This window comes from Oratosquilla oratoria, chromosome 40 (genome assembly GCF_046742065.1).
Source record: "Oratosquilla oratoria isolate Oo_2021 chromosome 40, ASM4674206v1, whole genome shotgun sequence".
NCBI lineage: Eukaryota > Metazoa > Arthropoda > Malacostraca > Stomatopoda > Squillidae > Oratosquilla > Oratosquilla oratoria.
The window spans coordinates 24967779-24981712 of record NC_134816.1 but is presented as its reverse complement, the minus strand read 5'-3'; the positions used below and the strand labels follow the sequence as shown (position 1 = coordinate 24981712).

The 13934-nt window shown below is 49.9% G+C and overlaps 1 protein-coding gene across 12 annotated transcripts in view; it reads right to left on the bottom strand.

Moving 5' to 3' along the window:
• LOC143020683 (uncharacterized) overlaps window positions 1–13934 on the bottom strand; it is a 707077-nt gene that overhangs the window by 211286 nt on the left and 481857 nt on the right. For all 12 annotated transcript variants that reach the window (XM_076177294.1, XM_076177289.1, XM_076177290.1 and 9 more), the window contains one exon: window positions 6696–6768. In XM_076177294.1, the coding sequence (XP_076033409.1) occupies window positions 6696–6768 (73 nt within the window). The remainder of the gene's footprint in view (window positions 1–6695; window positions 6769–13934) is intronic.

Sequence of the window (13934 nt, the reverse complement as noted above, 5' to 3'; positions counted from 1 at the left end):
CTTCACAACCACAACCACGCCCACAGAGGGCACATCCATGCACCGAGGGCATGTAGAACAAGAAGGTGGGCGTGTGGGCGTGACGCTGACGTGGGCGTGGTGGAGCGTGAGAGGAACATGCGAATGGGCCGATCTCCTGAAGGAGACGACGACGGAGCCATCGAAGCCCCAAGAGTGCTTCTGGCAGAGAGTCTGAGAGTCTCCATCAAGTGACGAACGGAGACCACCGAAGATCGATACCGTCTTATTTGCTGCTGTACCTGTCTCCCAGGTCGCCACGCCCGTCATCACGCCCGTCAGCACGCCCGTCGATGGGGTCGTTTCCCCTGCCCTGGACCCAGAGGGCGCTACACGGCTTCGTGTAACTTTAGACACGTTGAGACTTGTTCATCTTTCTTTAAATTCATCGTCCTCCTTCTAGCTTAAGACGTTATCACATTGAGCTGTTTTTCCTTCAACTTCAAGTCCGTCGGTGGTACCGCTTACCTCCAGTAGTTTTTCCGCCGTAAAATCACTATGACAAACTACTTAGTTTTCTTAACAAAAATACATAGAATGTCAGTTGATATTTTAGAGGAAAATTATATTCCTCCAGTATATCAGATTCCTTTTCGAAAGCTGCGGGCTGCAAATCTGTTCCAACAGTCGGAGGAAAAATTGACCAGTGTGATAACACCTTTAGGTAACATTTACTGCCGCAATAAGGTCCAGTCTCTCTCTCTCTCTCTCTCTCTCTCTCTCTAAAAAAAAAAATCATCGACTTTCTTCTAGCCTAAGTAACATTTACTGTCTCAATAAGGCCTCATCTCTCCCTCTCTATCTCTCTCACTCACATGCACATACACACACACATACTCTCACACAAACACATAGCTTTCTATACATTACATCACGAAGAAATTTCACAGCAAGAACACTCATAGCAAGAACAGATAAAGCATAACCTCCAGACACGTGATGAATAAATAAATTAATAAAATATAAGAAAAACAAACAGAAGTAACGAAAACATATGCAAGTAATAAAAACAATAAAAACCTACGAAACATGAGAACCGAAACAAGATAAAATAAAGATATAGAAAATATAATAATAATAAAAGTAATAACATATATACTGTACACATACCCCAATATCCGCATATGACGGATACCCACCTATTATAAGCAAGGAAGCAAGCAAAGGGAACAAGAAGATCACCAGCTACCTGGTAGTTCCCCCGCTCCCCTCCCCCCTCCCCCGCTCCCCTCCCCCCTCCCCCCAAACGTTACGATCTCCTCTTCGGCGAAGACTTTCAACGCTCGAGCAAATCTTGGTAATGGCGTTAGGATCGAACTCGAACTCACTCCATTGCAACGCAGCACAAGGGTACGTACACACATGCATACACACACACACACACACATACACACACACACACACACACACACACACACACACACATATTTGTAGACTTAACAACTAGAATTAACATTGTTGTACTACACACCTATTACTTAGACTGCTGTTTTTTTGTCGAGTTTTTGAATGCTTGTAACAACGTCTTCTCACTGTCATAGTTTTATATTGTTATAATCTTGTAGGACGTATATTTTCAGCAGAAATTCTGCTATACCTAATAAACCGTTGATTATTATTAATTATTATTATTACACAGACGCGCGCACGCACACACACACACACAGACGTACACACACACACACACACACACACACACACACACACACACACACACACACACACATATACACACATATACACACATGCTAGGTATGGTAATATTGTAGAGTAGGAGACGGGACCCAACGAGTGTTGTTCCTTTCCTGTACACTACAATTACAAACACACACACACACACACACACACACAGAAACACACACTATTTCAAGTATTTAATAAAATAATGAACAATCTATGTTGATCCTGAAGATCCTTGAAGGAATCACGTGACCTCTTGGCACAGAAGCCATCGCTGTCAATGATAAATGTATCGGCGATATCAACATGGTCTCCAAATGATACGTACATAGGTACTTGGGTGTGGGGGGAGGGGGTGGCGGCTTCGGCCCCCATCGTCCTGGAGATACAATCTACAACAGGTACTGTTTTTACTAACACCAAAGGAGCGGTCGGGGGGGGGGGGGCGGTGAGGAAGAGGGAGGGGTAGGGAGAGGAAGAGGGAGGGGTAGGGAGAGGAAGAGGGAGGGGTAGGGAGAGGGGGAGAGAAAGAGAGAGGGGGAGGGAGAAAGGGAGAGGGGGAGGGAGAAAGGGAGAGGGGGAGGGAGAGGGAGAGAGAGAGAGAGAGAGAGAGAGAGAGGAGAGAGAGAGAGAGGGAGGAAGGGAGGGAGAGAGGGAGGAAGGGAGAGGGAGAGGGAGGAAGGGAGAGAGGGAGGAAGGGAGAGGGAGAAGGAGGAAAGGAGAGGAAGAGGGAGGAGGGAAGAGGGAAAGGGAGAAAAGGAGAAGGATTAGGAGAGGGAGGAAGGGAGAGGGAGAGGGAGGAAGGGAGAGGGGGAGGGAGAAAGGGAGAGGGGGAGGGAGAAAGGGAGAGGGGGAGGGAGAAAGGGAGAGGGGGAGGGAGAAAGGGAGAGGGGGAGGGAGAAAGGGAGAGGGGGAGGGAGAAAGGGAGAGGGGGAGGGAGAAAGGGGGAGGGGGAGGGAGAAAGGGGGAGGGAGAAAGGGAAAGGGGGAGGGGGAGGGAGAAAGGGGGAGGGAGAAAGGGGGAGGGGGAGGGAGAAAGGGGGAGGGGAAGGGAGAAAGGGAGGGAGAAAGGGGGAGGGGGAGGGAGAGAGAGAGGGAGGGAGAGAGAGAGAGAGGGAGGGAGAGAGAGAGGGAGGGAGGGAGGGAGGGAGAGAGGGAGGGAGAGAGAGAGGGAGGGAGGGAGGGAGAGAGGGAGGGAGGGAGGGAGGGAGAGAGGGAGAGAGGGAGGGAGAGAGGGAGGGAGGGAGGGAGAGGGAGAGAGGGAGGGAGAGAGGGAGGGAGAGAGGGAGAGGGAGGGAGAGGGGGAGGGAGGGAGAGAGGGAGGGAGAGAGGGAGAGGGAGAGGGGGAGGGAGAGAGGGAGAGGGGGAGGGAGTGAGGGAGAGGGGGAGGGGAGGGAGAGGGGGAGGGGAGGGAGAGGGGGAGGGAGGGAGAGGGGGAGGGAGAGAGGGAGAGGGAGAGAGTGAGGGAGAGAGGGAGAGGGGGAGGGAGAGAGGGAGAGAGGGAGAGAGGGAGAGGGGGAGGGAGAGAGGGAGAGGGGGAGGGAGAGAGGGAGGGGGAGGGAGAGGGGGAGGGAGAGGGGGAGGGAGAGAGGGAGGGAGGGAGAGAGGGAGGGAGGGAGAGGGCGAGAGAGAGAGGGAGAGGGCGAGGGAGAGAGGCAGAGGGGGAGGGGAGAGGGGGAGGAAGAGAGGGAGGGAGGGAGAGGGGAGAGAGGGGGAGGGAGAGGGAGAGAGGGATAGAGGGGAAGGGAGAGGGATAGAGGGGGAGGGAGAGGGATAGAGGGGGAGGGAGGAGAGAGATAGGGGGGAGGGAGAGAGAGGGAGAGAGGGAGGGAGAAGCAGAGAGGGGGAGGCGAGAGGGAGAGAGAGGGGGAGGCAGGGAGAGAGAGGGGGAGGCAGAGAGGGAGAGGGGGAGGCAGAGAGGGAGAGAGGGAAAGAGGGAGAGAGGCTGTGAGGGAGAGAGAGAGGGAGAGGCAGAGAGGGAGAGGCAGAGAGGGAGAGGGGGAGGGAGAGGGGGAGAGAGGGAGAGAGGGAGAGAGGGAGAGGTGGGAGGGAGAGAGGGAGAGGTGGGAGGGAGAGAGGGAGAGGGGGAGGGAGAGAGGGAGAGGGGGAGGGAGAGAGGGGGAGGGAGAGAGGAAGAGGGGGAGGGAGAGAGGGAGAGGGAGGGAGATGGGTGAGGGAGAGAGGAAGAGGGGGAGGGAGAGAGGAAGAGGGGGAGGGAGAGAGGAAGAGGGGGAGGGAGAGAGGAAGAGGGGGAGGGAGAGAGGAAGAGGGGGAGAGAGGGAGGGAGGGAGGGAGAGAGGGAGGGAGAGAGGGAAAGGGGGGAGGGAGTGAGAGAGGGAAAGGGGGGAGGGAGTGAGAGAGGGAAAGGGGGGAGGGAGTGAGAGAGGGAAAGGGGGGAGGGAGGGAGGGGAGGGAGAGAGGTAGGGTAGAGGGAGGGAGAGGGGGGGAGGGAGTGGGGGGAGGGGGAGGGAGAGGGGGGAGGGAGAGAGGGAGAGGGGGGAGGGAGAGAGGGAGAGGGAGAGAGGGAGAGGGGGGAGGGAGAGAGGGAGAGGGGGAGGGAGAGGGGGAGGGAGAGAGGGAGGGATAGGGGGGAGAGAGGGAGAGGGGGAGGGGAGAGAGGGAGGGATTTAGGGGGAGGAGAGAGAGGGAGGGATAGGGGGAGGGAGAGGAGGGATAGGGGGAGGGAGGGAGAGGAGGGATAGGGGGAGGGATAGGGGGAGGGAGAGAGGGAGGGATAGGGGGAGGGGGAGGGGGGTGGGGGAGGGGGGAGGGAGAGGGAGAGGGATCGGGAGAGGGGGAGGGAGAGAGAGGGAGAGGGAGAGGGGAGGGAGAGGGAGAGGGGGAGGGAGAGAGGGGGATGGAGGGGGGAGAGGAAGAGGGGGGATGGAGGGGGAGAGGGAGAGGGGGGATGGAGGGAGAGAGGGAGAGGTGGGATGGAGGAGAGAGAGAGAGGGGGGATGGAGGGAGAGGGAGAGAGGGGGATGGAGGGAGAGAGGGAGAGGGGAGGGATGGAGGGAGAGAGGTGGAGGGAGAGAGGGAGAGGGGAGGGATGGAGGGAGAGGGGAGGGATGGAGGGAGAGGGGATGGATGGAGGGAGAGAGGAAGGATGGAGGGAGAGAGGAGGGATAGAGGGAGAGGGGAGGGATGGAGGGAGAGAGGAGGGATGGAGGGAGAGAGGAAGTATGGAGGGAGAGAGGGAGGAGAGGGGGAGGGAGGGAAGGGGAGGGAGGGAGGGAAGGGAGAGAGGGGGGAGGGAGGGAGGGAAGGGGAGGGAGAGAGGGGGGAGGGAGAGAGGGGGAGGGAGGGAGAGAGGGGGGAGGGAGAGAGGGGGGAGGGAGAGAGGGGGGAGGGAGAGAGGGGGGGAGGGAGAGAGGGGGGATGGAGAGAGGGGGAAGGGAGAGAGGAAGGGAGAGAGGGGGAGGGAGAGAGGGGGAGAAGGGGAGGGAGAGAGGGGGAGAAGGGGAGGGAGAGAGGGGGAGGGAGAGAGAGGGGAGGGAGAGAGGGGGAGGGAGAGAGAGGGGAGGGAGAGAGAGGGGAGAGAGGGAGAGGGGGAGAGAGGGAGAGGGGAGGGGGAGGGAGAGAGAGGGGAGGGAGAGAGGGAGAGAGGAAGAGGGGGAGAGGGAGATAGGAAGAGGGGGAGGGAGGGGGAGAGTGAGAGGGGAGGGAGGGAGAGAGGGAGAACATAAGAATATAAGAACGAAGGAAACTGCAAGAGACCCTAAGGCCTACACTATGCAGTTCCATGTCTATTACCACCTGTCATCCCCATCCATAAAGAGAGAAAGATTTAACGAAGGAGGGAATGATGGAAGGAAAGGAAGGGAATGGGGAAGAAGATAGAATGGATTTGGGAAAAGGAATTTCAGGAGCTTCTTAAGAGGAGGTGAAAATGGTGTCGGTAAAGGAGGGGAAGGGAAGGGAAATGAAAGGAACAGAAGGGAGAAGGAAAGGGAGGGAAAAGGAGGAAAAGGAGAAGGAAAGGGAGAAGAGAAGGGAGAAGAGAAGGGAGAAGAGAAGGGAGAAGAGAAGGGAGAAGAGAAGGGAGAAGAGAAGGGAGAAGAGAAGGGAGAAGAGAAGGGAGAACAGAAGGGAGAAGAGAAGGGAGAAGAGAAGGGAGAAGAGAAGGGAGAAGAGAAGGGAGAAGGAAAGGGAGAAGGAAAGGGAGGGAAGGGAGAAGGAAAGGGAGGGAAGGGAGAAGGAAAGGGAGGGAAGGGAGAAGGGAAGGGAGAAGGAAAGGGAAGGGAGAAGGGAAGGGAAGGGAGAAGGAAAGGGAGAAGGAAAGGGAAGGGAGAAAGGAAGGGAAGGGGGAAGGGAAGGGAGAAGGAAAGGGAAGGGAGAAAGGAAGGGAAGGGGGAAGGGAAGGGAGAAGGGAAGGGAGAAGGGAAGGGAGAAGGGAAGGGAGAAGGGAAGGGAGAAGGGAAGGGAGAAGAGAAGGGAGGAAAGGGAGGGAAGGGAGAAGGGAAGGGAGAAGGGAAGGGAGAAGGAAAGGAGGGAAGGGAGGGGAGGGAAGGGAGAAGGGAAGGGAGAAGGGAAGGGAGGGAAGGGAGGGGAGGGAGGAGGGAAGGGAGAAGGAAAGGAAAGGGAAGGAAAGGGAAGGAAATGGAAGGAAAGGGAAGGAAAGGGAGGGGAAAGAGAGGAAAGGGAAGGGAGGGGAGAGAGAGGAAAGGGAAGGGAGGGGAGAGAGAGGAACGGGAAGGGGAAGAGAGAAGGGGTATGGGGCGGGGGGAGGAAGAAAGTGAAGGGGGCTAAAGGCATCCTTAGGACTCCCCCTACCACCCCCACCCCCGTGGGAGAAACTCTGACGTCACACTTGCTATAACGTCACACATTGTATGACGTCACACATGTTATGATATCACACATGCTATGACATCACACGTGCTGACATCACACGTGCTGACGTCACACTTGTTATGACGTCACACTTGTTATGACGTCACACTTGTTATGACGTCACACTTACTATGACATCACACCTGCTATTTGTCGGGTACTCACCTCGCTTTTGCATGTAGGCGAAGAGCTCGTCGAGGAATTCCTTCCGCTTCGGGTCATCGCTGAGCTCGTACAACTGTGCCGAAGAGGGAAAAGGACTTTAGAGGGGCAGAACCAAAAAAAAAATAGGGAGAAGGGGGAAGAAGGAGGAGGAGGAGGGACCTGCCCTCAAAAAAAGAAAAAAAAAAAAAAAAAAAAAAAAAAAAAAAAAAAAAAAAAAAAAAAACAGAATACATAATATATTACAAAACAATACAGAATACATTATACATGAAATACAGCAGGAACTGCTATCAGCACGCGTCAGTCACTGTCAGGACCTGGATGCAGGGATATCTGTCAGCAACAGATAACAAAGATAAGAACAAATGTGACCTAATTGATTCCCAACTCTGCATTCTGGTCTCAATTCACTCTTTCCTGTCGTGGCAGGCGATTTTATTGAGTAGTCTGGGGTCTCGCTCCAGTGAAGCCCAGTTCAGACCAGTGGCCACGTGTCCTTCCCGTGAATAAAGTACTCTGGTGTTTGTCTTACCTGTGTGATAACTATGTTGGTACTGGTGATAGTAGGTGATAGTGGTGATAGTGATGATAGTGGTGTTTTTTGTCGGTACTAGCGGTGATAGTGATAATACTAGTGATAGTACTAATGATAGTGGTGGTGATAGTGGTGTGATGGTACTGGTGATAGTTGTGGGTGACAGCACTGGTCATGGTGGTAGTTATAGTAAGGGTAACCGTAATAGTAGCGATGCAGTTATCCACTACCGTAAACAGATTCGTTAATTAGATCAATATCTCTATTTTGCGTTAAAATTTCAATCTGGTAATTAACAACATACATACAATGACACAAACACACACGCACACACACGGACACAAAAACACGCGCGCGCGCACACACACACACACACACACACACTCATACATGTACATATATTAGGGTAATATCGACGCCTGGATAAAACAGGAGGGCAATTTTGATTCATTTCTTGCACGACGATCTGATATCTGATGATTGACAATTCACTGTACTACTCACAACCTGATGTCCACCACCTACTGCACATCCATAGACATGCACATGTATGTACACAAGTGTATACACACACACACACACACATGATTAGATATGGTGGGGTATAGAGACAGGACACCACGAGCGTAGCTCCTGTCCCCGTAAGATACAACTAGGTAAACAAACACAAACACACACACACACACACAATTATATTTATGTATATGCACATTTATTTCCATATAGCGAGTATATTGAACAATTTCATGTACTTCATAAAAAAAACGTTAATGGTATCCGTAGACGATAGCGTCCCCCCCTTCCTCCCCAGAAGTCCCCTTCCAGACGAAGACGTGGACAATCCATTGTTAAGATCGAGTGGCGGATTAAAAGGGGTCGCGGCATCATCGGCCCCGCTTGAGGGTCTTCGGGGGATTCCGTTGTACGGATTCGAGACAGAGGAGAGCGGTGGAGGCGACACGACGTCGTCTTGGTAGATTTGTCATCGAACTTCGTGAAAGGGGAGCAAGGTAGGTAGGTAGGTGTAGGTGTAGGTGTAGGTGTAGGTGTGTGTGTGTGTGTGTGTGTGTGTGTGTGTGTGTGTGTGTGTGTGTGTGTGTGTGTGTGTGTGTGTGTGTGAATAAAAAAATGCATAAATGAAGGAATTAAGAAATGAATGAATAAATAAAAGTAACCGGTGTACACACATACACACACACACGAGAGAGAGAGAGAGAGAGAGAGAGAGAGAGAGAGAGAGAGAGAGAGAGAGAGAGAGAGAGAGAGAGAGAGAGAGAGAGAGAGAGAGAGAGAGAGAGAGAGAGAGGAGAGAGAGAGGAGAGAGAGAGAGAGAGAGAGAGAGAGAGAGAGAGAGAGAGAGAGAGAGAGAGAGAGAGAGAGAGAGAGAGAGAGAGAGAGAGAGAGAGAGAGAGAGAGAGAGAGAGAGAGAGAGAGAGAGACCCAGACCTAGGCAACAAGATCTGCGTTGTGGCGCGAGCGAGAAGGCGCCGAGGGTAGGACGGGAAGAGCAAAAAACTCAAAAATGTAATTAAGAAAAGAAAATCGTATCAACAAATGACAATAAAAAAAGAGGAGTAAAAGGGGGAGCAAGAGAAATGGGGAAAAGAGCGGGAAGAAGAAAAAGAGCAACCAAGAAAGGGCGAAAAAGAATGAAATAATGAAACAAAAGAGTAATAATACTTACAATAATCAAAATAAATCAAAATAAATAGTAATAAATAATAATAAATAATAAAAATAATGAAAACAAAACAAAAATAATAAAATAAAAATAATATTAATAAAAAAAATAATGATAATAAGACGAACACAATGTAAGAATAATATATAAGAATAATATAAGAATAATATATATAAGAATAATATAAGAATAATACGAACACAATGTAAAAACTGAGTTGATATATATATATATATATTATATATAAGACGGTCACATGTGGCGGGACAAAGAAAGGAAGATAACAATGGGAATGGAGAAGCAGATAACAATAGGAATGGTCGAGAAATGAGCAAAGACGGAAGGGAAAAGGGACAGCATAAGAAAGTCCCACGCAGATGGGGGGAGGGAAGAACAAGACAGAGAAGGAAGACCGGGAAGAAAGGGAGAACAGAAGAACAGACGAACAAAAAGACCGAGAACAAGAAGGGCGAGACAGAAAATGAACAAGGAGAATGAAGATGATAATAATTATAACGATAATAATAATGATAATAAAAATTATAAAAATAATAATGATAATAATAATAATAATTAGAAGAAGGAAAAGAAGAGGAAGTAGAAGAAGAATAAAAGGAGGAAGACGAAGACGAAAAAAAAGTAGAAAAAAGAAGAAAAAGAAAAAAAAGAAAGATATTAAAATGGACGACCGTAATTGGCTTAAACAAGTCTAAAAACCAACAGATATCTAAAAGTACGAGTTTACACCAGGAAGCGCTTAACTGCGACCAAGACCACCACCCGTGCCCTGGGTGCCTAGCCATCCCTTGCAAGTCAATTGGTGCCACACGTGACCGCATGTCAGGGTGGAAACATACCCGCAACTCGACACACGCGTCATCCAACGTGAAGTCCTAAAACCTGCCTAAGGGGTGGGGGGAGGGGGAAAGGGGGGAATCCCCCTAGGGAAGGGTAGCCGAAGAAAACTCGAGACTCCCCCTTGTGGACGTAACCCGAACCTTCTGGGTTTGGATGAGCCTTCATTCCGGAACCTCGCCCGGAACATTACCCGGAAAACAAACACACACACACAAACACACACACACACACACACACACACACACACACACACACACACACACACACACACACACACACACACACACACACACACACACACACACACACACACACACACACACACACACACACACACACACACACGCGCGACTCGATGGCAATACGGCGGTCTGGGTTCGAATCCCACCCAGGGCTGAAATAACTTCAATATCGCTGCGCTGAGAGTCGTTACTCCAACCCTCGTGGGCGGGGAGTTCGGGTGTGTGCGCGCGCGTGTAACGTCACATCATTACCCATAAATCGGTCATATGCATGAACTCTGAGCTCACTTCCGAAAGGGAAATAACTGTCGATCACGAGTCCAACACGTGATCCAAGACCCTGGTGAATACACACTCTCACCTCCCGTCTCTGTTCAGAATACGAAGTCCTTTTATAATCAAATCTGTGAGAAGGTTTTGAAACTTCCTGTAGATTGTGTAAGTGTAGAAAATGATCAAAGCCCTTTTCCCAGCCGAAAGGATGTCTCACACCTGAATAAAATCATCTGACGGCAGATGAGACGATTACACAGGTGAATAAAGGAGAATGACAAAATCTTGAGAACAGATAGGTGTGACTGGGTAGAGAAGTGTGTGTGTGTGTGTGTGTGTGTGTGTGTGTGTGTGTGTGTGTGTGTGTGTGTGTGTGTGTGTGTGTGTGATTCACCATGATCTTGGATTACGTGTTGGACTCATGATCTACAGCTATTTCCCTCTCGGAAGAGAGCTCAGAGCTCATATATGACCGATCTAGGGGTAATACTGCGACCTCACACGGACACCTAACTCCCCGCCCACGAGAGTTGGAGTAACTACTCGCAGCACAGTGATACTGAAATTATTTCAGCCCTGGGCGGGATTCGAACTTTGACCGCCGTAGTGGCAGTCGCGATCGCTACCATTGTGTGTGTGTGTGTGTGTGTGTGTGTGTGTGTGTGCGTGTGTGTGTGTGTGTGTGTGCGCGTGTGCGTTTTGGTAGAGGTGGCAAGAGCGTGTCGGCCCATCCGTCATGGCGGTCGCCGCCGCCGCTGCCGCACTCGCGGCGTGTTCTGCAGCGCCGTTTTTGCCGCAGTTTGCACGTTGCGGCGTCGCATTATATCCATCCACAGCCGCGTCCGACCACATTATTTACCGCCAACAGCAGCCGCAGCGCACACGCACACACACACACACACACACACACACACACACACACACACACACACACACACACACGAGTCCCTTTTGTAAACCTGTGTAAATGTCTTACTGACAATAATAATATTGCCTCAACTTTGTCACTAACTACATTTGGTGCTGTCCTCACAACCGAAGAGGAATTGTTGAGGGTTGCCTCAATTCACCGTAAAGTCTTGTCCCCAATAAATAAAATAAATAGAAAATAACAAATAAACAAGTAGATAAATACTATAACTCTCCTTAAAAGTCTTTTTCCCAATAAATAAAGAGATAAGAGGTAATAAATACGTAGATAAACATTACTAATAATAAAAAGTGAATTTGACAATAACTCCACTTTTTTCCGATCACAATAAATATGTCATCGGTATTTCTGGCATATTGTGTCCCGTACAAAATCTACGCGACTTTCTGTATCAAGACAGATAATTGGGAGACAAAACAAGGCAGTATTGTTTGAGGGATTGAAGATTCAACTCCAGTCATGAAAAGGCTGATCAATTTCAACTCCTACTACCGATACGTCCTTCTATCTATCTAGATACCAAAGGATTTTCCCCCCTTGTAGGGGGGGTAGCCAAGCCCATTCCACTCCCATCCACCACCACCCTTGCCTCCCTCTTATCTTAGCTCCTCATGGATGACGGATCATCCCTGACTGCCCGGGTCAGAAGCAATGCAGCAAGGCACAGCTCAACCATGATTACCCTCAAAATGACCTTTAAATTCTTATTTTGAGATGACATCTACGCACATATTTTTTTACCTTCACACACTGGAAAGGTCCCACATAGGTGCCTGCTATCAACAAGCGATACAAAAAATAGAATAAATAAATAAATAAATAAATAAAATAAAATAAACAAATAAATAAATAACAATGATAATAATAATAATAATAATAATAATAATAATAATAATAAATTATTATTACTTTTTTTTTTTTTAGGTTCGCCTGGTCCACAAATTCCTCTAGTTAATCAAATCCACAGAATTCGACGAGAATCGGCCCCGACCCGCTTTAATGTAAACGCAGCCATACAACAGACCGCCGCTTCAGCAACCAAACGCGAAATGACGGAAACCTTCAGAACAAAACAAAACAAACAACTTAATTGCACTGCACGTACACTCCTGAACCACGCTACACGTGTACTCACACACACAGCCTGCTACTAGCGGTTAGCATCGCGGTCTGCCGCGTCACAAGGCCCGAGATCGAGCCCCGTCAGTGCTCGAAAAGTATCACAAAACTTCGATCTGTTACTGCCCTCCTTGGGCAAGGGGATGGATGGGTGATGTAAGGTCACAACATTACTCACTGATTGGACTAGACAAGTTTTGAGCTCTCATCCGGAAGGGTAACTGCTGTCAATCACGAGTCCAACATGTGATCCAAGACAGTGGTGGTGAATCACACACACACACACACACACACACACACACACACACACACACACACACACACACACACACACACACACATGCATACTTTTGGCAATGGTACAAAAAAAAAGGAAATTAACGCCACTATTGCATTCATAACTACCGTCAGGCGATTTTATTCAGCTGAATGTGGGAGAGTAGCATCTCCCCTTCCTCCTCCCCCTTCCCCCCACCCCCTTCCGTGGCAAATGAGTTTGAGTAATCTCAGTGGGGGTCTTCAGCAAGTGCGCTCGGCCAGAACACATAAGCCCACCTGTGCTTACATTTGGCACCCCCTTAAACGCTTAACATAAGTGCAAACACATCAACAGACTCCTGCTTGCGAGATTTAGTGCACAACACTTGTATGCATGCATGCACACGCGTGTAAACACGCACACACACGCACACACACACACGCACACACACACACACACACGCACGCACAATAATGTAATACATGATTAAACAAGATCACACACATAGAAGTACTTTCCTATATATAAACATATACAAGACCAATATTCCCTGTGTCTACATGCTCTGCCCTACAAACATTTCAGACACAATTTAAAGATGAATTTGACCAATGAAAGCGCAGAGACTCCTGTTTTGTGTACTGCCATTGGGAAAAGACTCGAATTGCTACCCTCTACCCGTCCTTTTTCAATGCTAAACCCTTCACATAATGACACACTTACCATCCCTCTTGTACATACACACACACAGAAACACACACACATATACACACATACACACACGCACACACAGAAACACACACACACACACACGCGCGCGCGCGCGCACACACACACACACACAGAAATATACACATATACACGTGCACGCACAGAGCAACACATACACACATATACACACACAGAAACATACACATATACATATGTACACACACACAAAACCACATACAGAAATATACACATATACACACGTGCACGCACAGAAGAAAAAAACATACACACATCCACACACACAGAAACATACACATATACACATGTACACACACAGAGAGAAAAACACACACAGACACACACACACACGCGTGCGCGCGGGCGGGCGCACATCCGCCCGTAGGTGACAAGCGGTAAATCTGGATCGCCCGGCGAAAGCGAGAAAGAAGTCATTGTGTGCGCGCGGCATCGGTGGATTCGGCGTGAATTAAGAGAATCGCCGCAGATCAAAGGGAACCGGGACGGGCCACCTCGCCAACAGTGCCACGAAACAAAGCTGGGAATAAGTGGATTGTGTCGAGGGATTTGAGTACCGCGGCGGCGGCGGCGGCGGCTGCTGCGGCTGCGGCG